The sequence below is a fragment of the Coffea arabica genome, chromosome 10c (genome assembly GCF_036785885.1).
Source record: "Coffea arabica cultivar ET-39 chromosome 10c, Coffea Arabica ET-39 HiFi, whole genome shotgun sequence".
NCBI classification, from domain to species: Eukaryota; Viridiplantae; Streptophyta; class Magnoliopsida; order Gentianales; family Rubiaceae; genus Coffea; species Coffea arabica.
Window position 1 is genome coordinate 18,247,774 of NC_092329.1, and position 27,388 is coordinate 18,275,161.

General features: G+C 37.6%; 1 protein-coding gene across 1 annotated transcript in view; it reads left to right on the top strand.

The window, feature by feature from the left end:
* LOC113724399 (uncharacterized) overlaps positions 1–26,902 on the top strand; it is a 37,826-nt gene extending 10,924 nt beyond the window's left edge. Inside the window, exon 6 of the mRNA XM_072068674.1 lies at positions 26,816–26,902. Coding sequence (XP_071924775.1) covers positions 26,816–26,902 — 87 coding nt within the window. The remainder of the gene's footprint in view (positions 1–26,815) is intronic.
* Positions 26,903–27,388: the final 486 nt, after the last annotated feature.

The following is a 27,388-nucleotide window of genomic DNA, read 5'->3' on the forward strand; positions in this document are numbered from 1 at the left end:
AAGCGCAAGCATCATATAAGGGCTGAAATTTCACCATAAAAGCTATAATTTTCAAATCACCACTTCAAACCATGAAATTTCTCATGAAACTACCAAAATCCAACTCTAAAACCACTAGTATGCAAGTCTTAGAAGTAAAAAGAAGTTTTCTTGCCATAGGTTCCTTAAAACCCCAAGAAAAATGGAAATCAAGTGCTTCTCTCTCAAAAATCTCTCCACTAAAGCCTTTGATCTTCCTTGGATATCACTTTTTATGGAATAGTTTGCAAGATTGTTGGTTAAAACTCAAGATTCAAGCAAGAATTTGAGGTTGAAGATGTAGTTCTCTTCCCTTTTTTCTTCTCCAAGGTTCAGCCAAGAGAGGGGTAAAATGATAGGATTTTTAGTCAATTTTTTTGGTTAATTCAAGAGGTAAGAAAGTCTTTAGTCAAAGTCAAAGAACCAAGACCTTTGACACAAGTGTTTAGCCAAGATTAATCCTTATCTTATTGTTTTCCAAGGGCTAAACTATCTAGTTAACCTCTAATTATCCCTTAGCACCTTATAAAATAATATCTCTTTATGCAAAACTCCATCTAATTTTCAAAAATTTATCGTACTTACCGCATTAGCGGGTCCCACTTCCATAATGCATGTCAAACTTAATATGATCTAACTTATACAAGGAAAATGATTTAAAAACTTGACTCACTTATAAAAATATCTAGAAAATTAAGGTAATAAAGTAAAGTATAGAAAATGTATTCCAAGAAATAAAATAAAATAATATAAAATTAAGAAAGTTTTTGGGTCCTTACACTAATTCATAGTATAGTCTTTCTTATTTTGTAGTTCTGTTAAATCTAATGATTTTTCAAATTAGATATATTTGTGTCATGTTTTATGTATTTTTTGTCATTAATATAGCTATCTTTGTCAAGCAAATTGTGTTGGACGATTTTCAGTTAGTCTATTAACAATATCGGCTTATGTTTTATCCAAAAAAAAAAAACATAATCTATCACTGTATTGATGACTTCAAATATATAAGTCTAAAGCAATTTTTCCCTTTTACAAGCTTACTTATATACTTTGATAGTTTATGTAACAGCCCCACTTTCCCCTAAGGCGAACCAAACGGGTTAGCGGACTGCCTGCCCAGCTCTCGCCAGGACTACGGATCAGTTAACGTCGATCTAATGCGCTCCGGAGCTTACCAACGCGCGCAAATAGGACAAAATCACAAACTAAAAAAAAACGAAAATCGAAGCCGCGATGAACAGTAGAGGACACGTCAGAATCCGGCCGGATTTGGCCCTTTCCTTTTCCAAATTTTTTTTTTCTTTTCCGTTTGAAACGCGTATCAGTTCGAAATCCAACCAAGCATCGACCAAACATATATATACATTGGAAACCAACATTTGCAAGCCAAGACGGCATATCAAATATTCAACTAGTTCATACATGTACAAATAACCATTTACAAGCCAACCATTGGTTGCAACAAAACACTTAGGGTTTTCACCCTCAAGGAGCTATTCAAAATATACATTCACATGAGCTCAACTTGAACCAACTAGCACATTCTTTCCAAAAGTGGTCATTTTCCTGTAAGGAAAACAAATGGCACGGTATGAGCTAAAGCCCAGTGAGCAACTATCACACAAAAGCAGTCAAGATCACATAATCATAACCGTTCAGTTCAAATATGCAATTAAGAGATAAATCAAACCAGTGAAAGGATACGGTTGGCTCTCAAGAGCCCATTTCCACACTTGCAATCTTGATCCAACCTCATTGACCCTCCGTCAATGTTAAAAGTACCAAAACCGTAGACCTCACTTTACTTCCTTTCCTTCCACCAATCATACCCCAACCGGGCCCGCACTCCATTCAGTCACTTTTGGTAATACTCGAGTATACCGGAACCAAGAGTCTCATTACTACAAGGTTTCTCAGTACAGTCCCCGTGGCAAGACAATTTTCACGACCAAGCCCTCGCCGGCATCGATCCAATTGACTACCAAACGGGGTTGAGCTCAGTGATACAGTAAAGCCGTTGGACATTCATCCAAACGACACCAAATCAGTTTCCATGAGTGGAATTCAGTATTTCATATAACCAGTACAGTATTTCAGTGAACAGTCATTAACCATGAATAAAATCACAAGGGGTGAGGGCGGTCAAGTACACCCTCACCTTAATCACTTCCAATAAGCAAATAAGCCTTCAAGGCATCAATTACACATATAACAAAGCCACATTGTAACATTTAAGTGAGTAGTATACTCACAAATCAAATAAGTGCTATTTCATGCACTTCCGTCAGGGGAATGTCGTGAACCACCGTCACGCCCTAGAACAAGTAAACAAATGCAATGAGACTCGATAACGAGTCATATAGCAATGCCAATCACAACCCCAATAGGGTTTTATAAACATACACAAGCATGATAGCAAACCAGGAATTAAGAAAGGCCTTAAACTTAGGCCTTGGAAAGAAAACCGGATTCGACCTCATAATGCGGTAATGGCACAACTCTCACTACGATTATCGGATGGGGGTGTAAGACCCACCGCTTCGAAGCTATGGAACAGGGCTACAACAATGAAGAAGGTCACTCAATCCAGTTCCTAGCTTAACTAGGTCGAAAATGCCAAATACTATACCAGAATTACCAAAACAGGTTTGCAAATCACACAAAACTGTAATTACTATAACTTAGTATATACAAGTCCAAATGCCGAAATTCCAAAGGCATATGTTAGCTAAGACATCCAGCTACATTTCATCAGAAGACACCAACAACTAAATCCAAACCAATTCCAGTCAAAATGGCCAATAACCAGTACAGTTTTCGCATTCTGTCCAAAGCAGAACAGCTACAATAATTTCGTCATAACTCATTCCACATTAATCCAAATGACCTGAAATTTTACAGTCACCTCAAACACATCAATACCTACAACTTTCATGTTTTGAGAAAAGTCAAATTCGGCCTCTAACCCTATGATCCAAAACCGGACAGAATTGGGGATTTAAGAACCCTAACTTTTCAGTTTTCATTCCAAATCCAAAATTGGTTGCATTTATCCACATTTCACACCCACTAGAGTTATTATAGGCCATTTCCAATCATCACAAACAACCACACCATCATAATCCAATTAAACCAGAAAAAATCATCAATAAATGGAAAACTTCACCAAATCACTTCAAGTCAAGATAAAACCAGAAATTTCAGCACTTTAATCACTAATAAGCATAACTTAAGCATCATTAGATGTAGGAGGAAGATACACACACCACTCACCTAGTAACAAGAGAGGTAGAGGTGTTGGACACCTTAGCTCTTCCAAAAACTTCACCAAATCAACCACTAACACCAACTAGAAAGATTTTATGGAGTAGAAACTAGTTTAGTTGGTTGAGTTATGGATTGAAGCAAGAAGAAATCAAGACTTGAAGAGGTTTTCTTCCTTCCTTGAACTTGAGAGAGAGGGCCGGCCAACAAGAGAAGAAAAATTGTGAATTTTATGCAATTTTTGGATATTTAATCCTTTGGTCAAAAAAGTCAAAATTGTGAATAGTAAATCTTAAAGAAAAACCAATAACATGGTGACACTTGTCACTCTATTTAATGCATTCTTATCACTTCTTTTCTCTCTCACATCAATCACTTCACACACTCTACTTATCTCTTAACACCCGATAAAATTTACACAGTATCCGGAATTTAACCTAATTGGCCGAATTTTTTCGAACTTTTCGCACTAGTGGGTCCCACGTCCAGTATATATTCTTAATTTTCTAAAAACTCACCAATACTAGAAAAATCATCTAAAAACTATAATTGCTCATAAAATCAACCCAGAAAATGTTTCGAAGCCAGAAAATGCAAAAATTATGCAATTAAGGGAACTAAAACCCTAGGAAAATTTTTAGGGTAGTTACGGGTTCTCACACTCTCCCCTCCTTAAAAGAATGTCGTCCTCGACATTCCACCTGTACTAATCAGATCAAATATCCCTCAAGAGTCACTCGAGCCTTCTAACTATTATAGATCCGGTCAAGATATCGCTCAGAAACCAATCAAGCATTGGGATTCAATCTATTCCAACTTGTATTCACCAGGTCCAATTTGTTTTTCCCCAAAGTCGGCCAAATACTAAAAATCATTCGAATCTCACTTATCGTAATTCATGATCCAGGAAAGCATGGCCTATATAATCCAAGTACTACATATCACGCCAATCCAACCTATCAAATGGTCATGGTTCAATAGGGAGTTAATCGCGTACCCAAATAAAACAGGCAAAAGGCTTGAAATCGGACGCAAGGTCCCAGATATTTGGAAGAAATTCAGGGTATAGTGATGCTTTAGATCAAAATTCATCTCTGGTGGTGCTGGACAACATAACAAGCTAGCACAACGGCTATGCTTCACCAAAGAATTTCAGTTCAGTAAGTTGGCCCTGGTGGTGCTGGACAACACAACAAGCTAGCTCAACGGCTAAACTTCACCAAAAGCCTCAGTGCAAAATGTCATCCCTGGTGGTGCTGGACAACACAACAGGCAATGCCCCACCAGAGAGGTTCAGTTCAACCGCTACAAAAGAGTAGTAGCCGGTCTACAGTCACACCAGTACGAATAAGTTCAAGAGTAGGGTCAAAGCAGAGCCAAATACTTCAGGTTCATGGTGCATGAGCACGAATAAAAGTATAAGTTCAAGTTCAAGTTCAACCTCAAGGATCATGAGTACGAGTAAGAACACAATGGTCTAGTCTCTGTCCAGCCAATTCACATTCTTAAGCAGTCACAAATTCAAATCCACATTAGGTATGTAAGGCCACACTAGCCTAAACAGGTTCAAGTCTCAAGTAAGCTCAGTCTAATCGGTTCCAGACAGTTCGAGTTCTCTTACCAACCCAATGCAATACTTTCGGAGTTCAAATTTCCATAAAAGTTGGAATATGGTCACAAAACCAATCATAATATATGTTGCGCACAAGAAAATCTCACCAAGTTTCCGACTAGGTTAATCCATTATACACCAGTAGATCTGATCTTCGGATTTATTTTCGGTTCATATTCAGTACTATGGACCTAATAAATTACATGAAACTATCCATCAATTTCTCCCATGAATACGGAGTTGGCTAAACCCTCGGTCATAATGCTTTACTCCCAGTCCTGCTACCCTACTTAATAGAAGTCTATAATCACAGGACAAGGCATAATTAAGCATCAAAAAGCTTAATACATATACAAGGTATAACAATTTTTGAATCAGGACATGATTCTTTACAGGTATCAAAATTATAGCACGAGCCAAAAGTCACAAAATAAGGCCAATATGTCAGATATTGTATATAGGCAATTAAGTGTCACAACAGATAAAAGCTTATGTAAGCAGGATACCAAAGTCTCAGGACGTGCACCACCCTTCCTAGGTCTATAGTTAAACCAAAGGGTCCAATTATTGCTAATTTCAATCAAATCACATACCCTTACGCAATTAGATCCAATAAAGCCATAACGCCAGCTGAAACCAAGATTATCCATTCGAAGTTAAAAATCTGAAATAAACAAGCGACCAGCAAAAGCACCATCATCTCCAAGAATAACCAATCTTAGGTTCTATAGTAAAGTCGCAAGTTCCATGTTCAAACCCAAGAAATGAATACAACTCGCTAACTAACGTGCCAAATGGAACCCAAGTCAATTCACACTAACTTCGTACTCTTGAATACAGTCACTCTATATCTCAAAGTTGCCTCAATCCGTACATTTAAAATTGGCTCACTCTTCTTGAAAGTCAAGAATTTTAAAACATAAGAAAAGTATTTAAAGTAATCAGAAATCTTATCAAGTTCAAGATTCACAATGTTAACCATAAGCTTGCCATTCTTTCAAAAATTCAGGATATATATATATTTTCTTTGTGTAAAGCATGGACAATTTCAAGTGTGAGACTACACTAATATACAATCAAGGGGAAAACTTAGTTCAGAAATTGTTATCCTGGTATTAACCCATCATATACAAAATTCAACAACTCATCAGTTATTCACTAATTTTCAAATTTGAAATTCAAGTAAAATTCACCTTTTTACCAAAATCAGGAAAATATACATATTTAAAGCATATATATCTTATTTCCACTCATCGCTTATAAATAAAACTAGTACATCCTAGTTTTTCTTCAAAATCCCAAAACAGAATTTCTTTAGAAGGTATGTGGGCGGAAAATGCATTTAAACACATTACACGTACACATAGCCCACATAACCAGGTTAAGCAATCATACGGAACAGTCAGTCAATTACATACGAAGTCATTGCATGAAACAATAGGGTCCTCAAAAGTACTTTGAACAACTAGGTCACAAGTGCAAAAGAACTCACGAAAAGCTTTTCCCCTTCTAGGGCTTCGTCCAAATATTTATATCTTAATCAAGGTCGATCACGCTTAACCATACCCGAACAAACCACACGAAGTTCCATAGAATCGCCTTTCTAGTTCACCAAATCCTTTCTAACCTAGGCCCTCATATCCTTCGTATCCGGGCGCAAGAATCTTGTCTAAGATAGTTCACATCTCGAGCCGGCCGGTCCCAAGAGTAAACCATCCTTATTAAAGATTCCTACCCGACATACATACCTAGCTTCCTCGAGTCCCATGATAATGATTCGTACACTTATCACATGCCCGGTTCATAACTTACGCTCAAACGAGCACTTAGACATATTCATGAAATTAGGACCACAACACCCCTTGGCCCAGTCTCACTCCGCGCAGAGACCACGCGACGTGGCTCTGATACCACTTGTAACAGCCCCACTTTCCCCTAAGGCGAACCAAAGGGGTTAGCGGACTGCCTGCCCAGCTCTCGCCAGGACTACGGATCAGTTAACGTCGATCTAATGCGCTCCGGAGCTTACCAACGCGCGCAAATAGGTCAAAATCACAAAATAAAAAAAACGAAAATCGAAGCCGCGATGAACAGTAGAGGACACGTCAGAATCCGGCCGGATTTGGCCCTTTCCTTTTCCAAATTTTTTTTTTCTTTTCCGTTTGAAACGCGTATCAGTTCGAAATCCAACCAAGCATCGACCAAACATATATATACATTGGAAACCAACATTTGCAAGCCAAGACGGCATATCAAATATTCAACTAGTTCATACATGTACAAATAACCATTTACAAGCCAACCATTGGTTGCAACAAAACACTTAGGGTTTTCACCCTCAAGGAGCTATTCAAAATATACATTCACATGAGCTCAACTTGAACCAACTAGCACATTCTTTCCAAAAGTGGTCATTTTCCTGTAAGGAAAACAAATGGCACGGTATGAGCTAAAGCCCAGTGAGCAACTATCACACAAAAGCAGTCAAGATCACATAATCATAACCGTTCAGTTCAAATATGCAATTAAGAGATAAATCAAACCAGTGAAAGGATACGGTTGGCTCTCAAGAGCCCATTTCCACACTTGCAATCTTGATCCAACCTCATTGACCCTCCGTCAATGTTAAAAGTACCAAAACCGTAGACCTCACTTTACTTCCTTTCCTTCCACCAATCATACCCCAACCGGGCCCGCACTCCATTCAGTCACTTTTGGTAATACTCGAGTATACCGGAACCAAGAGTCTCATTACTACAAGGTTCCTCAGTACAGTCCCCGTGGCAAGACAATTTTCACGACCAAGCCCTCGCCGGCATCGATCCAATTGACTACCAAACGGGGTTGAGCTCAGTGATACAGTAAAGCCGTTGGACATTCATCCAAACGACACCAAATCAGTTTCCATGAGTGGAATTCAGTATTTCATATAACCAGTACAGTATTTCAGTGAACAGTCATTAACCATGAATAAAATCACAAGGGGTGAGGGCGGTCAAGTACACCCTCACCTTAATCACTTCCAATAAGCAAATAAGCCTTCAAGGCATCAATTACACATATAACAAAGCCACATTGTAACATTTAAGTGAGTAGTATACTCACAAATCAAATAAGTGCTATTTCATGCACTTCCGTCAGGGGAATGTCGTGAACCACCGTCACGCCCTAGAACAAGTAAACAAATGCAATGAGACTCGATAACGAGTCATATAGCAATGCCAATCACAACCCCAATAGGGTTTTATAAACATATACAAGCATGATAGCAAACCAGGAATTAAGAAAGGCCTTAAACTTAGGCCTTGGAAAGAAAACCGGATTCGACCTCATAATGCGGTAATGGCACAACTCTCACTACGATTATCGGATGGGGGTGTAAGACCCACCGCTTCGAAGCTATGGAACAGGGCTACAACAATGAAGAAGGTCACTCAATCCAGTTCCTAGCTTAACTAGGTCGAAAATGCCAAATACTATACCAGAATTACCAAAACAGGTTTGCAAATCACACAAAACTGTAATTACTATAACTTAGTCTATACAAGTCCAAATGCCGAAATTCCAAAGGCATATGTTAGCTAAGACATCCAGCTACATTTCATCAGAAGACACCAACAACTAAATCCAAACCAATTCCAGTCAAAATGGCCAATAACCAGTACAGTTTTCGCATTCTGTCCAAAGCAGAACAGCTACAGTAATTTCGTCATAACTCATTCCACATTAATCCAAATGACCTGAAATTTTACAGGCACCTCAAACACATCAATACCTACAACTTTCATGTTTTGAGCAAAGTCAAATTCGGCCTCTAACCCTATGATCCAAAACCGGACAGAATTGGGGATTTAAGAACCCTAACTTTTCAGTTTTCATTCCAAATCCAAAATTGGTTGCATTTATCCACATTTCACACCCACTAGAGTTATTATAGGCCATTGCCAATCATCACAAACAACCACACCATCATAATCCAATTAAACCAGAAAAATCATCAATAAATGGAAAACTTCACCAAATCACTTCAAGTCAAGATAAAACCAGAAATTTCAGCACTTTAATCACTAATAAGCATAACTTAAGCATCATTAGATGTAGGAGGAAGATACACACACCACTCACCTAGTAACAAGAGAGGTAGAGGTGTTGGACACCTTAGCTCTTCCAAAAACTTCACCAAATCAACCACTAACACCAACTAGAAAGATTTTATGGAGTAGAAACTAGTTTAGTTGGTTGAGTTATGGATTGAAGCAAGAAGAAATCAAGACTTGAAGAGGTTTTCTTCCTTCCTTGAACTTGAGAGAGAGGGCCGGCCAACAAGAGAAGAAAAATTGTGAATTTTATGCAATTTTTGGATATTTAATCCTTTGGTCAAAAAAGTCAAAATTGTGAATAGTAAATCTTAAAGGAAAACCAATAACATGGTGACACTTGTCACTCTATTTAATGCATTCTTATCACTTCTTTTCTCTCTCACATCAATCACTTCACACACTCTACTTATCTCTTAACACCCGATAAAATTTACACAGTATCCGGAATTTAACCTAATTGGCCGAATTTTTTCGAACTTTTCGCACTAGTGGGTCCCACGTCCAGTATATATTCTTAATTTTCTAAAAACTCACCAATACTAGAAAAATCATCTAAAAACTATAATTGCTCATAAAATCAACCCAGAAAATGTTTCGAAGCCAGAAAATGCAAAAATTATGCAATTAAGGGAACTAAAACCCTAGGAAAATTTTTAGGGTATTTACGGGTTCTCACACTCTCCCCTCCTTAAAAGAATGTCGTCCTCGACATTCCACCTGTACTAATCAGATCAAATATCCCTCAAGAGTCACTCGAGCCTTCTAACTAATATAGATCCGGTCAAGATATCGCTCAGAAACCAATCAAGCATTGGGATTCAATCTATTCCAACTTGTATTCACCAGGTCCAATTTGTTTTTCCCCAAAGTCGGCCAAATACTAAAAATCATTCGAATCTCACTTATCGTAATTCATGATCCAGGAAAGCATGGCCTATATAATCCAAGTACTACATATCACGCCAATCCAACCTATCAAATGGTCATGGTTCAATAGGGAGTTAATCACGTACCCAAATAAAACAGGCAAAAGGCTTGAAATCGGACGCAAGGTCCCAGATATTTGGAAGAAATTCAGGGTATAGTGATGCTTTAGATCAAAATTCATCTCTGGTGGTGCTGGACAACATAACAAGCTAGCACAACGGCTATGCTTCACCAAAGAATTTCAGTTCAGTAAGTTGGCCCTGGTGGTGCTGGACAACACAACAAGCTAGCTCAACGGCTAAACTTCACCAAAAGCCTCAGTGCAAAATGTCATCCCTGGTGGTGCTGGACAACACAACAGGCAATGCCCCACCAGAGAGGTTCAGTTCAACCGCTACAAAAGAGTAGTAGCCGGTCTACAGTCACACCAGTACGAATAAGTTCAAGAGTAGGGTCAAAGCAGAGCCAAATACTTCAGGTTCATGGTGCATGAGCACGAATAAAAGTATAAGTTCAAGTTCAAGTTCAACCTCAAGGATCATGAGTACGAGTAAGAACACAATGGTCTAGTCTCTGTCCAGCCAATTCACATTCTTAAGCAGTCACAAATTCAAATCCACATTAGGTATGTAAGGCCACACTAGCCTAAACAGGTTCAAGTCTCAAGTAAGCTCAGTCTAATCGGTTCCAGACAGTTCGAGTTCTCTTACCAACCCAATGCAATACTTTCGGAGTTCAAATTTCCATAAAAGTTGGAATATGGTCACAAAACCAATCATAATATATGTTGCGCACAAGAAAATCTCACCAAGTTTCCGACTAGGTTAATCCATTATACACCAGTAGATCTGATCTTCGGATTTATTTTCGGTTCATATTCAGTACTAGGGACCTAATAAATTACATGAAACTATCCATCAATTTCTCCCATGAATACGGAGTTGGCTAAACCCTCGGTCATAATGCTTTACTCCCAGTCCTGCTACCCTACTTAATAGAAGTCTATAATCACAGGACAAGGCATAATTAAGCATCAAAAAGCTTAATACATATACAAGGTATAACAATTTTTGAATCAGGACATGATTCTTTACAGGTATCAAAATTATAGCACGAGCCAAAAGTCACAAAATAAGGCCAATATGTCAGATATTGTATATAGGCAATTAAGTGTCACAACAGATAAAAGCTTATGTAAGCAGGATACCAAAGTCTCAGGACGTGCACCACCCTTCCTAGGTCTATAGTTAAACCAAAGGGTCCAATTATTGCTAATTTCAATCAAATCACATACCCTTACGCAATTAGATCCAATAAAGCCATAACGCCAGCTGAAACCAAGATTATCCATTCGAAGTTAAAAATCTGAAATAAACAAGCGACCAGCAAAAGCACCATCATCTCCAAGAATAACCAATCTTAGGTTCTATAGTAAAGTCGCAAGTTCCATGTTCAAACCCAAGAAATGAATACAACTCGCTAACTAACGTGCCAAATGGAACCCAAGTCAATTCACACTAACTTCGTACTCTTGAATACAGTCACTCTATATCTCAAAGTTGCCTCAATCCGTACATTTAAAATTGGCTCACTCTTCTTGAAAGTCAAGAATTTTAAAACATAAGAAAAGTATTTAAAGTAATCAGAAATCTTATCAAGTTCAAGATTCACAATGTTAACCATAAGCTTGCCATTCTTTCAAAAATTCAGGATATATATATATTTTCTTTGTGTAAAGCATGGACAATTTCAAGTGTGAGACTACACTAATATACAATCAAGGGGAAAACTTAGTTCAGAAATTGTTATCCTGGTATTAACCCATCATATACAAAATTCAACAACTCATCAGTTATTCACTAATTTTCAAATTTGAAATTCAAGTAAAATTCACCTTTTTACCAAAATCAGGAAAATATACATATTTAAAGCATATATATCTTATTTCCACTCATCGCTTATAAATAAAACTAGTACATCCTAGTTTTTCTTCAAAATCCCAAAACAGAATTTCTTTAGAAGGTATGTGGGCGGAAAATGCATTTAAACACATTACACGTACACATAGCCCACATAACCAGGTTAAGCAATCATACGGAACAGTCAGTCAATTACATACGAAGTCATTGCATGAAACAATAGGGTCCTCAAAAGTACTTTGAACAACTAGGTCACAAGTGCAAAAGAACTCACGAAAAGCTTTTCCCCTTCTAGGGCTTCGTCCAAATATTTATATCTTAATCAAGGTCGATCACGCTTAACCATACCCGAACAAACCACACGAAGTTCCATAGAATCGCCTTTCTAGTTCACCAAATCCTTTCTAACCTAGGCCCTCATATCCTTCGTATCCGGGCGCAAGAATCTTGTCTAAGATAGTTCACATCTCGAGCCGGCCGGTCCCAAGAGTAAACCATCCTTATTAAAGATTCCTACCCGACATACATACCTAGCTTCCTCGAGTCCCATGATAATGATTCGTACACTTATCACATGCCCGGTTCATAACTTACGCTCAAACGAGCACATAGACATATTCATGAAATTAGGACCACAACACCCCTTGGCCCAGACTCACTCCGCGCAGAGACCACGCGACGTGGCTCTGATACCACTTGTAACAGCCCCACTTTCCCCTAAGGCGAACCAAAGGGGTTAGCGGACTGCCTGCCCAGCTCTCGCCAGGACTACGGATCAGTTAACGTCGATCTAATGCGCTCCGGAGCTTACCAACGCGCGCAAATAGGTCAAAATCACAAAATAAAAAAAACGAAAATCGAAGCCGCGATGAACAGTAGAGGACACGTCAGAATCCGGCCGGATTTGGCCCTTTCCTTTTCCAAATTTTTTTTTTCTTTTCCGTTTGAAACGCGTATCAGTTCGAAATCCAACCAAGCATCGACCAAACATATATATACATTGGAAACCAACATTTGCAAGCCAAGACGGCATATCAAATATTCAACTAGTTCATACATGTACAAATAACCATTTACAAGCCAACCATTGGTTGCAACAAAACACTTAGGGTTTTCACCCTCAAGGAGCTATTCAAAATATACATTCACATGAGCTCAACTTGAACCAACTAGCACATTCTTTCCAAAAGTGGTCATTTTCCTGTAAGGAAAACAAATGGCACGGTATGAGCTAAAGCCCAGTGAGCAACTATCACACAAAAGCAGTCAAGATCACATAATCATAACCGTTCAGTTCAAATATGCAATTAAGAGATAAATCAAACCAGTGAAAGGATACGGTTGGCTCTCAAGAGCCCATTTCCACACTTGCAATCTTGATCCAACCTCATTGACCCTCCGTCAATGTTAAAAGTACCAAAACCGTAGACCTCACTTTACTTCCTTTCCTTCCACCAATCATACCCCAACCGGGCCCGCACTCCATTCAGTCACTTTTGGTAATACTCGAGTATACCGGAACCAAGAGTCTCATTACTACAAGGTTTCTCAGTACAGTCCCCGTGGCAAGACAATTTTCACGACCAAGCCCTCGCCGGCATCGATCCAATTGACTACCAAACGGGGTTGAGCTCAGTGATACAGTAAAGCCGTTGGACATTCATCCAAACGACACCAAATCAGTTTCCATGAGTGGAATTCAGTATTTCATATAACCAGTACAGTATTTCAGTGAACAGTCATTAACCATGAATAAAATCACAAGGGGTGAGGGCGGTCAAGTACACCCTCACCTTAATCACTTCCAATAAGCAAATAAGCCTTCAAGGCATCAATTACACATATAACAAAGCCACATTGTAACATTTAAGTGAGTAGTATACTCACAAATCAAATAAGTGCTATTTCATGCACTTCCGTCAGGGGAATGTCGTGAACCACCGTCACGCCCTAGAACAAGTAAACAAATGCAATGAGACTCGATAACGAGTCATATAGCAATGCCAATCACAACCCCAATAGGGTTTTATAAACATATACAAGCATGATAGCAAACCAGGAATTAAGAAAGGCCTTAAACTTAGGCCTTGGAAAGAAAACCGGATTCGACCTCATAATGCGGTAATGGCACAACTCTCACTACGATTATCGGATGGGGGTGTAAGACCCACCGCTTCGAAGCTATGGAACAGGGCTACAACAATGAAGAAGGTCACTCAATCCAGTTCCTAGCTTAACTAGGTCGAAAATGCCAAATACTATACCAGAATTACCAAAACAGGTTTGCAAATCACACAAAACTGTAATTACTATAACTTAGTATATACAAGTCCAAATGCCGAAATTCCAAAGGCATATGTTAGCTAAGACATCCAGCTACATTTCATCAGAAGACACCAACAACTAAATCCAAACCAATTCCAGTCAAAATGGCCAATAACCAGTACAGTTTTCGCATTCTGTCCAAAGCAGAACAGCTACAATAATTTCGTCATAACTCATTCCACATTAATCCAAATGACCTGAAATTTTACAGGCACCTCAAACACATCAATACCTACAACTTTCATGTTTTGAGAAAAGTCAAATTCGGCCTCTAACCCTATGATCCAAAACCGGACAGAATTGGGGATTTAAGAACCCTAACTTTTCAGTTTTCATTCCAAATCCAAAATTGGTTGCATTTATCCACATTTCACACCCACTAGAGTTATTATAGGCCATTTCCAATCATCACAAACAACCACACCATCATAATCCAATTAAACCAGAAAAAATCATCAATAAATGGAAAACTTCACCAAATCACTTCAAGTCAAGATAAAACCAGAAATTTCAGCACTTTAATCACTAATAAGCATAACTTAAGCATCATTAGATGTAGGAGGAAGATACACACACCACTCACCTAGTAACAAGAGAGGTAGAGGTGTTGGACACCTTAGCTCTTCCAAAAACTTCACCAAATCAACCACTAACACCAACTAGAAAGATTTTATGGAGTAGAAACTAGTTTAGTTGGTTGAGTTATGGATTGAAGCAAGAAGAAATCAAGACTTGAAGAGGTTTTCTTCCTTCCTTGAACTTGAGAGAGAGGGCCGGCCAACAAGAGAAGAAAAATTGTGAATTTTATGCAATTTTTGGATATTTAATCCTTTGGTCAAAAAAGTCAAAATTGTGAATAGTAAATCTTAAAGAAAAACCAATAACATGGTGACACTTGTCACTCTATTTAATGCATTCTTATCACTTCTTTTCTCTCTCACATCAATCACTTCACACACTCTACTTATCTCTTAACACCCGATAAAATTTACACAGTATCCGGAATTTAACCTAATTGGCCGAATTTTTTCGAACTTTTCGCACTAGTGGGTCCCACGTCCAGTATATATTCTTAATTTTCTAAAAACTCACCAATACTAGAAAAATCATCTAAAAACTATAATTGCTCATAAAATCAACCCAGAAAATGTTTCGAAGCCAGAAAATGCAAAAATTATGCAATTAAGGGAACTAAAACCCTAGGAAAATTTTTAGGGTAGTTACGGGTTCTCACACTCTCCCCTCCTTAAAAGAATGTCGTCCTCGACATTCCACCTGTACTAATCAGATCAAATATCCCTCAAGAGTCACTCGAGCCTTCTAACTATTATAGATCCGGTCAAGATATCGCTCAGAAACCAATCAAGCATTGGGATTCAATCTATTCCAACTTGTATTCACCAGGTCCAATTTGTTTTTCCCCAAAGTCGGCCAAATACTAAAAATCATTCGAATCTCACTTATCGTAATTCATGATCCAGGAAAGCATGGCCTATATAATCCAAGTACTACATATCACGCCAATCCAACCTATCAAATGGTCATGGTTCAATAGGGAGTTAATCGCGTACCCAAATAAAACAGGCAAAAGGCTTGAAATCGGACGCAAGGTCCCAGATATTTGGAAGAAATTCAGGGTATAGTGATGCTTTAGATCAAAATTCATCTCTGGTGGTGCTGGACAACATAACAAGCTAGCACAACGGCTATGCTTCACCAAAGAATTTCAGTTCAGTAAGTTGGCCCTGGTGGTGCTGGACAACACAACAAGCTAGCTCAACGGCTAAACTTCACCAAAAGCCTCAGTGCAAAATGTCATCCCTGGTGGTGCTGGACAACACAACAGGCAATGCCCCACCAGAGAGGTTCAGTTCAACCGCTACAAAAGAGTAGTAGCCGGTCTACAGTCACACCAGTACGAATAAGTTCAAGAGTAGGGTCAAAGCAGAGCCAAATACTTCAGGTTCATGGTGCATGAGCACGAATAAAAGTATAAGTTCAAGTTCAAGTTCAACCTCAAGGATCATGAGTACGAGTAAGAACACAATGGTCTAGTCTCTGTCCAGCCAATTCACATTCTTAAGCAGTCACAAATTCAAATCCACATTAGGTATGTAAGGCCACACTAGCCTAAACAGGTTCAAGTCTCAAGTAAGCTCAGTCTAATCGGTTCCAGACAGTTCGAGTTCTCTTACCAACCCAATGCAATACTTTCGGAGTTCAAATTTCCATAAAAGTTGGAATATGGTCACAAAACCAATCATAATATATGTTGCGCACAAGAAAATCTCACCAAGTTTCCGACTAGGTTAATCCATTATACACCAGTAGATCTGATCTTCGGATTTATTTTCGGTTCATATTCAGTACTATGGACCTAATAAATTACATGAAACTATCCATCAATTTCTCCCATGAATACGGAGTTGGCTAAACCCTCGGTCATAATGCTTTACTCCCAGTCCTGCTACCCTACTTAATAGAAGTCTATAATCACAGGACAAGGCATAATTAAGCATCAAAAAGCTTAATACATATACAAGGTATAACAATTTTTGAATCAGGACATGATTCTTTACAGGTATCAAAATTATAGCACGAGCCAAAAGTCACAAAATAAGGCCAATATGTCAGATATTGTATATAGGCAATTAAGTGTCACAACAGATAAAAGCTTATGTAAGCAGGATACCAAAGTCTCAGGACGTGCACCACCCTTCCTAGGTCTATAGTTAAACCAAAGGGTCCAATTATTGCTAATTTCAATCAAATCACATACCCTTACGCAATTAGATCCAATAAAGCCATAACGCCAGCTGAAACCAAGATTATCCATTCGAAGTTAAAAATCTGAAATAAACAAGCGACCAGCAAAAGCACCATCATCTCCAAGAATAACCAATCTTAGGTTCTATAGTAAAGTCGCAAGTTCCATGTTCAAACCCAAGAAATGAATACAACTCGCTAACTAACGTGCCAAATGGAACCCAAGTCAATTCACACTAACTTCGTACTCTTGAATACAGTCACTCTATATCTCAAAGTTGCCTCAATCCGTACATTTAAAATTGGCTCACTCTTCTTGAAAGTCAAGAATTTTAAAACATAAGAAAAGTATTTAAAGTAATCAGAAATCTTATCAAGTTCAAGATTCACAATGTTAACCATAAGCTTGCCATTCTTTCAAAAATTCAGGATATATATATATTTTCTTTGTGTAAAGCATGGACAATTTCAAGTGTGAGACTACACTAATATACAATCAAGGGGAAAACTTAGTTCAGAAATTGTTATCCTGGTATTAACCCATCATATACAAAATTCAACAACTCATCAGTTATTCACTAATTTTCAAATTTGAAATTCAAGTAAAATTCACCTTTTTACCAAAATCAGGAAAATATACATATTTAAAGCATATATATCTTATTTCCACTCATCGCTTATAAATAAAACTAGTACATCCTAGTTTTTCTTCAAAATCCCAAAACAGAATTTCTTTAGAAGGTATGTGGGCGGAAAATGCATTTAAACACATTACACGTACACATAGCCCACATAACCAGGTTAAGCAATCATACGGAACAGTCAGTCAATTACATACGAAGTCATTGCATGAAACAATAGGGTCCTCAAAAGTACTTTGAACAACTAGGTCACAAGTGCAAAAGAACTCACGAAAAGCTTTTCCCCTTCTAGGGCTTCGTCCAAATATTTATATCTTAATCAAGGTCGATCACGCTTAACCATACCCGAACAAACCACACGAAGTTCCATAGAATCGCCTTTCTAGTTCACCAAATCCTTTCTAACCTAGGCCCTCATATCCTTCGTATCCGGGCGCAAGAATCTTGTCTAAGATAGTTCACATCTCGAGCCGGCCGGTCCCAAGAGTAAACCATCCTTATTAAAGATTCCTACCCGACATACATACCTAGCTTCCTCGAGTCCCATGATAATGATTCGTACACTTATCACATGCCCGGTTCATAACTTACGCTCAAACGAGCACATAGACATATTCATGAAATTAGGACCACAACACCCCTTGGCCCAGACTCACTCCGCGCAGAGACCACGCGACGTGGCTCTGATACCACTTGTAACAGCCCCACTTTCCCCTAAGGCGAACCAAAGGGGTTAGCGGACTGCCTGCCCAGCTCTCGCCAGGACTACGGATCAGTTAACGTCGATCTAATGCGCTCCGGAGCTTACCAACGCGCGCAAATAGGTCAAAATCACAAAATAAAAAAAACGAAAATCGAAGCCGCGATGAACAGTAGAGGACACGTCAGAATCCGGCCGGATTTGGCCCTTTCCTTTTCCAAATTTTTTTTTTCTTTTCCGTTTGAAACGCGTATCAGTTCGAAATCCAACCAAGCATCGACCAAACATATATATACATTGGAAACCAACATTTGCAAGCCAAGACGGCATATCAAATATTCAACTAGTTCATACATGTACAAATAACCATTTACAAGCCAACCATTGGTTGCAACAAAACACTTAGGGTTTTCACCCTCAAGGAGCTATTCAAAATATACATTCACATGAGCTCAACTTGAACCAACTAGCACATTCTTTCCAAAAGTGGTCATTTTCCTGTAAGGAAAACAAATGGCACGGTATGAGCTAAAGCCCAGTGAGCAACTATCACACAAAAGCAGTCAAGATCACATAATCATAACCGTTCAGTTCAAATATGCAATTAAGAGATAAATCAAACCAGTGAAAGGATACGGTTGGCTCTCAAGAGCCCATTTCCACACTTGCAATCTTGATCCAACCTCATTGACCCTCCGTCAATGTTAAAAGTACCAAAACCGTAGACCTCACTTTACTTCCTTTCCTTCCACCAATCATACCCCAACCGGGCCCGCACTCCATTCAGTCACTTTTGGTAATACTCGAGTATACCGGAACCAAGAGTCTCATTACTACAAGGTTTCTCAGTACAGTCCCCGTGGCAAGACAATTTTCACGACCAAGCCCTCGCCGGCATCGATCCAATTGACTACCAAACGGGGTTGAGCTCAGTGATACAGTAAAGCCGTTGGACATTCATCCAAACGACACCAAATCAGTTTCCATGAGTGGAATTCAGTATTTCATATAACCAGTACAGTATTTCAGTGAACAGTCATTAACCATGAATAAAATCACAAGGGGTGAGGGCGGTCAAGTACACCCTCACCTTAATCACTTCCAATAAGCAAATAAGCCTTCAAGGCATCAATTACACATATAACAAAGCCACATTGTAACATTTAAGTGAGTAGTATACTCACAAATCAAATAAGTGCTATTTCATGCACTTCCGTCAGGGGAATGTCGTGAACCACCGTCACGCCCTAGAACAAGTAAACAAATGCAATGAGACTCGATAACGAGTCATATAGCAATGCCAATCACAACCCCAATAGGGTTTTATAAACATATACAAGCATGATAGCAAACCAGGAATTAAGAAAGGCCTTAAACTTAGGCCTTGGAAAGAAAACCGGATTCGACCTCATAATGCGGTAATGGCACAACTCTCACTACGATTATCGGATGGGGGTGTAAGATCCACCGCTTCGAAGCTATGGAACAGGGCTACAACAATGAAGAAGGTCACTCAATCCAGTTCCTAGCTTAACTAGGTCGAAAATGCCAAATACTATACCAGAATTACCAAAACAGGTTTGCAAATCACACAAAACTGTAATTACTATAACTTAGTCTATACAAGTCCAAATGCCGAAATTCCAAAGGCATATGTTAGCTAAGACATCCAGCTACATTTCATCAGAAGACACCAACAACTAAATCCAAACCAATTCCAGTCAAAATGGCCAATAACCAGTACAGTTTTCGCATTCTGTCCAAAGCAGAACAGCTACAGTAATTTCGTCATAACTCATTCCACATTAATCCAAATGACCTGAAATTTTACAGGCACCTCAAACACATCAATACCTACAACTTTAATGTTTTGAGCAAAGTCAAATTCGGCCTCTAACCCTATGATCCAAAACCGGACAGAATTGGGGATTTAAGAACCCTAACTTTTCAGTTTTCATTCCAAATCCAAAATTGGTTGCATTTATCCACATTTCACACCCACTAGAGTTATTATAGGCCATTGCCAATCATCACAAACAACCACACCATCATAATCCAATTAAACCAGAAAAAATCATCAATAAATGGAAAACTTCACCAAATCACTTCAAGTCAAGAGAAAACCAGAAATTTCAGCACTTTAATCACTAATAAGCATAACTTAAGCATCATTAGATGTAGGAGGAAGATACACACACCACTCACCTAGTAACAAGAGAGGTAGAGGTGTTGGACACCTTAGTTCTTCCAAAAACTTCACCAAATCAACCACTAACACCAACTAGAAAGATTTTATGGAGTAGAAACTAGTTTAGTTGGTTGAGTTATGGATTGAAGCAAGAAGAAATCAAGACTTGAAGAGGTTTTCTTCCTTCCTTGAACTTGAGAGAGAGGGCCGGCCAACAAGAGAAGAAAAATTGTGAATTTTATGCAATTTTTGGATATTTAATCCTTTGGTCAAAAAAGTCAAAATTGTGAATAGTAAATCTTAAAGAAAAACCAATAACATGGTGACACTTGTCACTCTATTTAATGCATTCTTATCACTTCTTTTCTCTCTCACATCAATCACTTCACACACTCTACTTATCTCTTAACACCCGATAAAATTTACACAGTATCCGGAATTTAACCTAATTGGCCGAATTTTTTCGAACTTTTCGCACTAGTGGGTCCCACGTCCAGTATATATTCTTAATTTTCTAAAAACTCACCAATACTAGAAAAATCATCTAAAAACTATAATTGCTCATAAAATCAACCCAGAAAATGTTTCGAAGCCAGAAAATGCAAAAATTATGCAATTAAGGGAACTAAAACCCTAGGAAAATTTTTAGGGTATTTACGGGTTCTCACAGTGTAACATTAATAGTTTGGGTTACTTGCTTCTTATCTTATAACTACATTCGCCTATACATACAATTTGTTGATTTCTTTTTATTTTTTTTTATTTTTCTTTTTATTTTTTGTTTTATTTTTAAGATGCTACTAGTTATGTGGTCAATGGTTATTGCATTCTTCTATCTACAGAATTAACATAACTATTTTCTTATCAGTGTTCACTTTGAAAATTTATCATCTGCCATTGGACTCGATCCACTAATAGACCATCTCTCAAGCATGTAATCTCACAAACATGGCAAGACTCACATGCTCATGAGATGGGCTACTAGTGACCTAGGTCCATGTAATAAAAAAAATGGATGGCATCATACCAGGTAACTAATGCCATTGCATAGTATACAAAAAGCCAAAGTATAAATGTGCATCTGAAGTTCACTAATTGCTCCCTTTAACAGTGGTAAAACCAAGACCTTGGAGTGAGGGGGTTCAATCTCTTATAGCATATGAATTGAAGTTAGAGCTGAAAGATCACCCAAACTAATTAATACTTAAATTCAATTCGATTCGGTAAGAGTTCGTTCAAATTTAGTTCGCAAACTAATTAAGTCACGTTTGAAGTGTATTTTGTGTTTGGCAATTTTTTTTAACTCGATTCGAACTTGACTTGATTATAATAAATTTGGAACTCATAGGTAAAATATTGAAGTTACTTGAACTTAGTTCGATAAAAACTTGTTCGAGGTTAGCTTGGTAAATAAACAAACCAAACTTGAACACATTTTCAAACTTGTTTAAATAATCAAACTTAAACTCTAAGGTATTCGACTTGTTTTGATTCATTTATGAAGTAATAATATAGTTAAAGTCAACGAATATTTATGTTAAACATACTTTTTTTTTCTAAATTTACTACTCTTTGAAATTCATGTTATACGTAAATTTAGAAGTAAAAATCATTCTCTCTATTTAAATTTGGAAACTTTAAAAGAATTTATTCTTGAAATAGCTTCCATAAATAACTTGAAGTAAATCCAAAATTCTTGTGATGGTAACAATTATGAATTTTTAATTGTTTGGAGGTCAATGTATATAGAAAGAGAATTTGTTAAAGTTTAGTGGGGGGTAAATAAGATACAGCTTTAAAATTTTCCAAATTTTCTAAAATTAAAACTAATTTTTTCAAAGTTAAGTGGGGTCAATTGCCCCCATTTGCTTACATGTGGCTTCACTACTACCCTTTACTACAGGTGCAATAGATGCACACTTACTGTTTTAGGTGAATATAATTGAAATAAATTTTAGTTTAGGTGTTAGAATTGATAAAAGATTAGGAGCACAAAGTAAAAAATCATTATTCGAAGAATAGACAAGTTAATTAGAGAATCAACTCCGAGGCTAGTTCATATACTGTATATATTCTTTTTCAGTTCTTGATGAATTCTATTAATGATTAACTCCCTCCGCACTATAAGTTTTTTTTATTGTCCTTTAAAACTTTATTTGTTAAATTTAAAAATTCCAGCCACATTTCTTAATTATGAATGGTCACGTTCATGATACTTGAAAAATTGTCTTGAAGATTACTAAGTAAAGGAATTTGTTGGCAATTTTTCACCACTGTGGAAATAGATCCACTGAACCCAAAATTGGGGTTAGATTTTAGATTATAGATAAATTAGTTTATTTGGGCTTTACACAAGGCGTGAGGTTGCCCAAATTTTGTGACTGAAAACTAGATTTTGAGACTAAATGTGTTGTAAAGTCAAAAGTGTATAAAATTGATGTTAAAGTATGAAAATGAGGCATGCAAAGCAACTACTAAGCTGGATATATTTACATAGGTAGATAAACAGCTTTTGCATAGGGAGATATTCTCACGCTATTGGAACTTATATTGATAGGCGATAGCCTTGACAAAAGTATGAAGTAGTCTGCCCTTAGTGGGATATTAAGTAGTTACTAATTGATCACTTGTTAGTAGGCTTTGGACCTGTTTGTACCAAGTGATAGCCTTAACAAATACATTAAGTAGCCTATGCTACAAACATTAGGTCATATCCAGATTGAAGATGTTGACTGAGAGCACATTCACGCTGCTTTTGGATGCTTAGCAGTAGTGGTGACGATTGCAAATGCCGTTCTATTTGTGCTGTAGCTACTTGATGACTTCTTTTTGAGCTGGATTACATTCAGCGGAAGTGGGGAAGTTGAGACATAGGAGAAGTGGTTGTTCTGGCAATATGAAGTTCAGTTTTGGCAGCTCCAGCAATTTATTCATGCAAGAAAATTTGCATTTCATTCATCATACCAGACTGATGGCTCTAATCTTTTGGACCATTTTCAGACTTTCTTGAAGCTTCGTTGCAGTTTTGAGCAACCAAAAATGTTGCTCCACCAGTGCAACTTCTTAGAGCCCTAAATTGAATTGGCTTTCATATGAACAGCTGATGATAATAATGAGTTGTAATCAAAAGCAGAATGAAGATAGAAAAATGATACATCCAACAATAGTTCATTGGTAAACAAGTGCTATTCTAAGAACTCAAAACAAAGCAACCTGCTAAAAGATCAAATAATTTATAGGTAAATAACTAATATTTTATCCTTTGTATAATTTAGGCAGCTATACTACATATCAATTGGATTGCATTCATTGCATTACTCTATAGCTTGCAGTAAAACAGAACTTGATCTAGTGAAATGTCATACCTTTTCTGATGTCTCCTCCTTGCTTTACAACTTAACTTCTTCGACATTTTGTGTGATACCCCGACTTTAGGAGAATGTTTTGTTTAGTCTCAAAGAGGATATTGCGGTTTTTTTATTTTATTTTTATTTTAAGACATTGTTTTGTTTTAAAGACTAGAAACCCTACTTGTGCTCAAAACCCTAGTTTTACTTGTGACTAACAGGTTTTCTTAAATCTCTCATATTTTAATCGAAACCCTAATTTTAATCGATGGAGTTGTAAAATCCCCTATATTTTTCTTAAAATCCCCTTCTATTTGAACTTTATTACTTTAGACTAGCCTTACTACTCATTTACCCCATAAAAAGTGCAAATGAACATAGAATTAAGGGTTTTTCCTTTTGTTTTCAAGTTATCGCAAATTAGGGTTTTTACGTCTTTTCGTAGTGTGACTATTCGGTATGGAGTGTGGATTAAATTTAATGATTAAGAGTGAGTTTTAGGTGATATTAAGTGTATGATGAGAAGTGATAATAATAAGTTAGTGAATGATAAGTTAAAACCCTAATATACGCGATTTAGGAAAAATCGGTTTGAGCCGACGGGTATCGTTCACTACCGATTGAACACACCACTTGGCCACCACTTTCCTACCATAAAACATCATTGATGTTAGTGCAAAATATCAGCCCCTTACTCAACTCTTGACGGCCGAAATTATTGACTAGAAAAACAAGGGAAAAAGAAAAAAAATTGAAGTTCATCTCATGGCGACAAGTAGCGATCATCCTAAGGTTGTTGACCAACCAATTTCTTCCATATTTATCACCAAAAATCACTTAAATTGCTCTTCATTTCAGCCATTCCAGCCGTGAGCCTTGAGGGAGAAAACAAGAGAAAAAAAACTCCATTTCTATCTTAAGTTTAGCTTGTTTGAGTGAGAAATCAAGAAATCTAAACCGATTAACTTCTAAATTGGGGCTTAGGAAGCTTGGGGAACTAAAATTTTTCAAGAAGAGGTGAAGGATATCTCTTGCAAGCATTTTATTGAGGTAGTATGTCTGCTCATCCTATTTCTTTCCCTTAATCTTGCTTAAGTTATGTAGCAACTTGTATTCTTGGCTTGTGATACCTATTTAAGTGATTTTGATTATTGTGGTTATGGATTTGTGGGTTAGGGTTTTGAATTGTTCACTTATATTTCTTGTTTTTTAGATGGTATATGGTATATATAATCTTGTATAGGAAGTTGTAGTAGTGGTTCAAGCTAGAAATGTGAAGTTTACACTTTGAATTCACTAAATTCCAGGTTTGAGTTTTTAGATTGCCCTGTTCTGACCAGTTCCATTCGGCCATGATGGAGGCCGAATTAGGCTTAGCTCAAAACATAAAAGTTGTAGAAAATGGTTTTATATAGTTTTATGTAAAATTTCAGCCCAATTAGAGTACTGTAGCATGTGAAATGACCAAAATACCCTTGACTGCCAAATGTACAGTTTTGCTGGCAGTTTCTGTTTTCCTTTGAGATGTCACATTTTGATATTGAAAATGCATGAACTGGTTGTTGATGTCTTCATGAGACTTGTATTTCTCTGTCTTAGCTTCGAAACGGTATAATGTTTACCCCAAACCGATAGGCGTAGCTTTAGTTGTGACCAAAATGCCAAGAGACATCAAATCTGCCATTTAGCTATTTGCCTTTAAACTTGATTTCTGGTTGCCTTATTAAGACTTTGTTGTAATTGGATTATTTTGAGCCTAGTTGAAGGGATATTGTGGTAACATTACGTATGTGTGACATTGGGGTGGATTTGAGGAAAATAATGAGGGCATAAATGGCTAGAAAATAGGTAAACACAAGGGGCATGCCGCCCAAATTTTCACTAGAGATATAAAGCAGCCTATGGAGTTTTGGTTTTGTAATCTACAAATGTGACTTAGATCCACTAAAAACTGGGTTGAGTTGTCTCATGAAAGTTGTAACCCTTTGTCTTAGCTTCGAGATGCTACCTAGTACACCTTGATCCGATAACCACAGCTCTAGTTATGGTCAAAACCGTGTAACCCATTTTTATACCATTTTCATTTCTGCGCACGCGTGCATGCACTTCTTTGCCGTTTTCGCCGCTTTAATCGATTTAGTCCTTATTTCCATTTGTGATGGCCGATTAACTGATATTTGAGTATAATCTTCTGTCACAAGCAGTGACGAACCGGACGGAGTCGGTGGACCCGTATAAAGTGCCTTGATTTGCGTGCTAACTATTTTGAGTGAGTAATTGAGTTGACTTATATGATAAATTGTCAAAGTACCTTGTATATGTTAAATGGGTACTTAGGTGAGGGTGTACTTTATCTCACTCTGTTGGAAAAGAATCAAAGAGATTTTAATAATTTTGTATCTTTCCTACAATTCATTCTAATCTATATATACAATTTTCTGGTACACTAAACAAGGAAAGTCTACATCTAATTTCCTTAATTTTGGAGATAGCTTATTCACCCTGATTTCCTCCACTAATTTACCTAAAATATCTCCTAAGATTACTAATTCAAGATTCCTACATTCACCTTGATTTCCTCCACTAATTTATCTCCTAAGATTACTCATTCAAGATTCCTACACTCCCCCTCAAGCTGGTGAATATAGATCTTCCATTCCCAGCTTGACAACACTCTCATGAAACATGTTGCTACGCATTCCCTTTGTCATCATGTCTACAAGTTGAAGTCCTGTCGGAACATACGGAGTAGAAATCCGTCCACTTTCTAGCTTCTCTTTAATAAAATGCCTGTCTATCTCTATGTGCTTCGTCCGATCATGTTGCACTGGGTTGTGAGCTATACTTACAGCAGATTTGTTATCACAGTATAGCTTCATCGGTTTGCTCCATTGAATCCTCAAGTCTTCTAGGATAATTTTAACCCACAATAATTCACATACCCCTGCTGCCATAGCCCTGAACTCCTTGACCTTGCTACCACACTTTGTTTCTTACTTCTCTAGGATATTAAGTTTCCTCCAAGAAATGTACAATATCTCGAAGTTGATCGCCTGTCGACTGGAGACCCTGAAAAATCTGCATCTGTGTAAACTGCCAAATCAATTTCAGGACCCTTTTTGAATAAAATTCCCTTCCCTGGATGTGCCTTTAAGTAATAAAGCACTCAATAAACTGCTTGTAGATGAACTGCTCTAGGATCATGCATAAACTGACTAATAACACTGACTGAGTAAGCTATATCTGGCCTAGTATGTGCGAGATAAATGAGTTTCCCAACAAGTTTTTGGTACATCTCTTTATCCACTGCTGTATCTCCATGAGCCTCACTTAATTTGTGATTCTGCTCAATGGGAGTTCTAACTGGTTTGCTCGCTGTCATGCCTGTTTCCTTGAGCAGGTCCATAACATACTTCTGTTGAGAAATAAAAATTCCATGCCTTGATCGAGCCACTTCAATTCCCAGAAAATACTTCAATTTTCCTAAATCCTTTATTTCAAATTCCTTGGCTAGGCACCACTTCAAAGTTTTCTTCTCTACTTCATCGTTTCCTGTCACTATAATGTCATCTACGTAA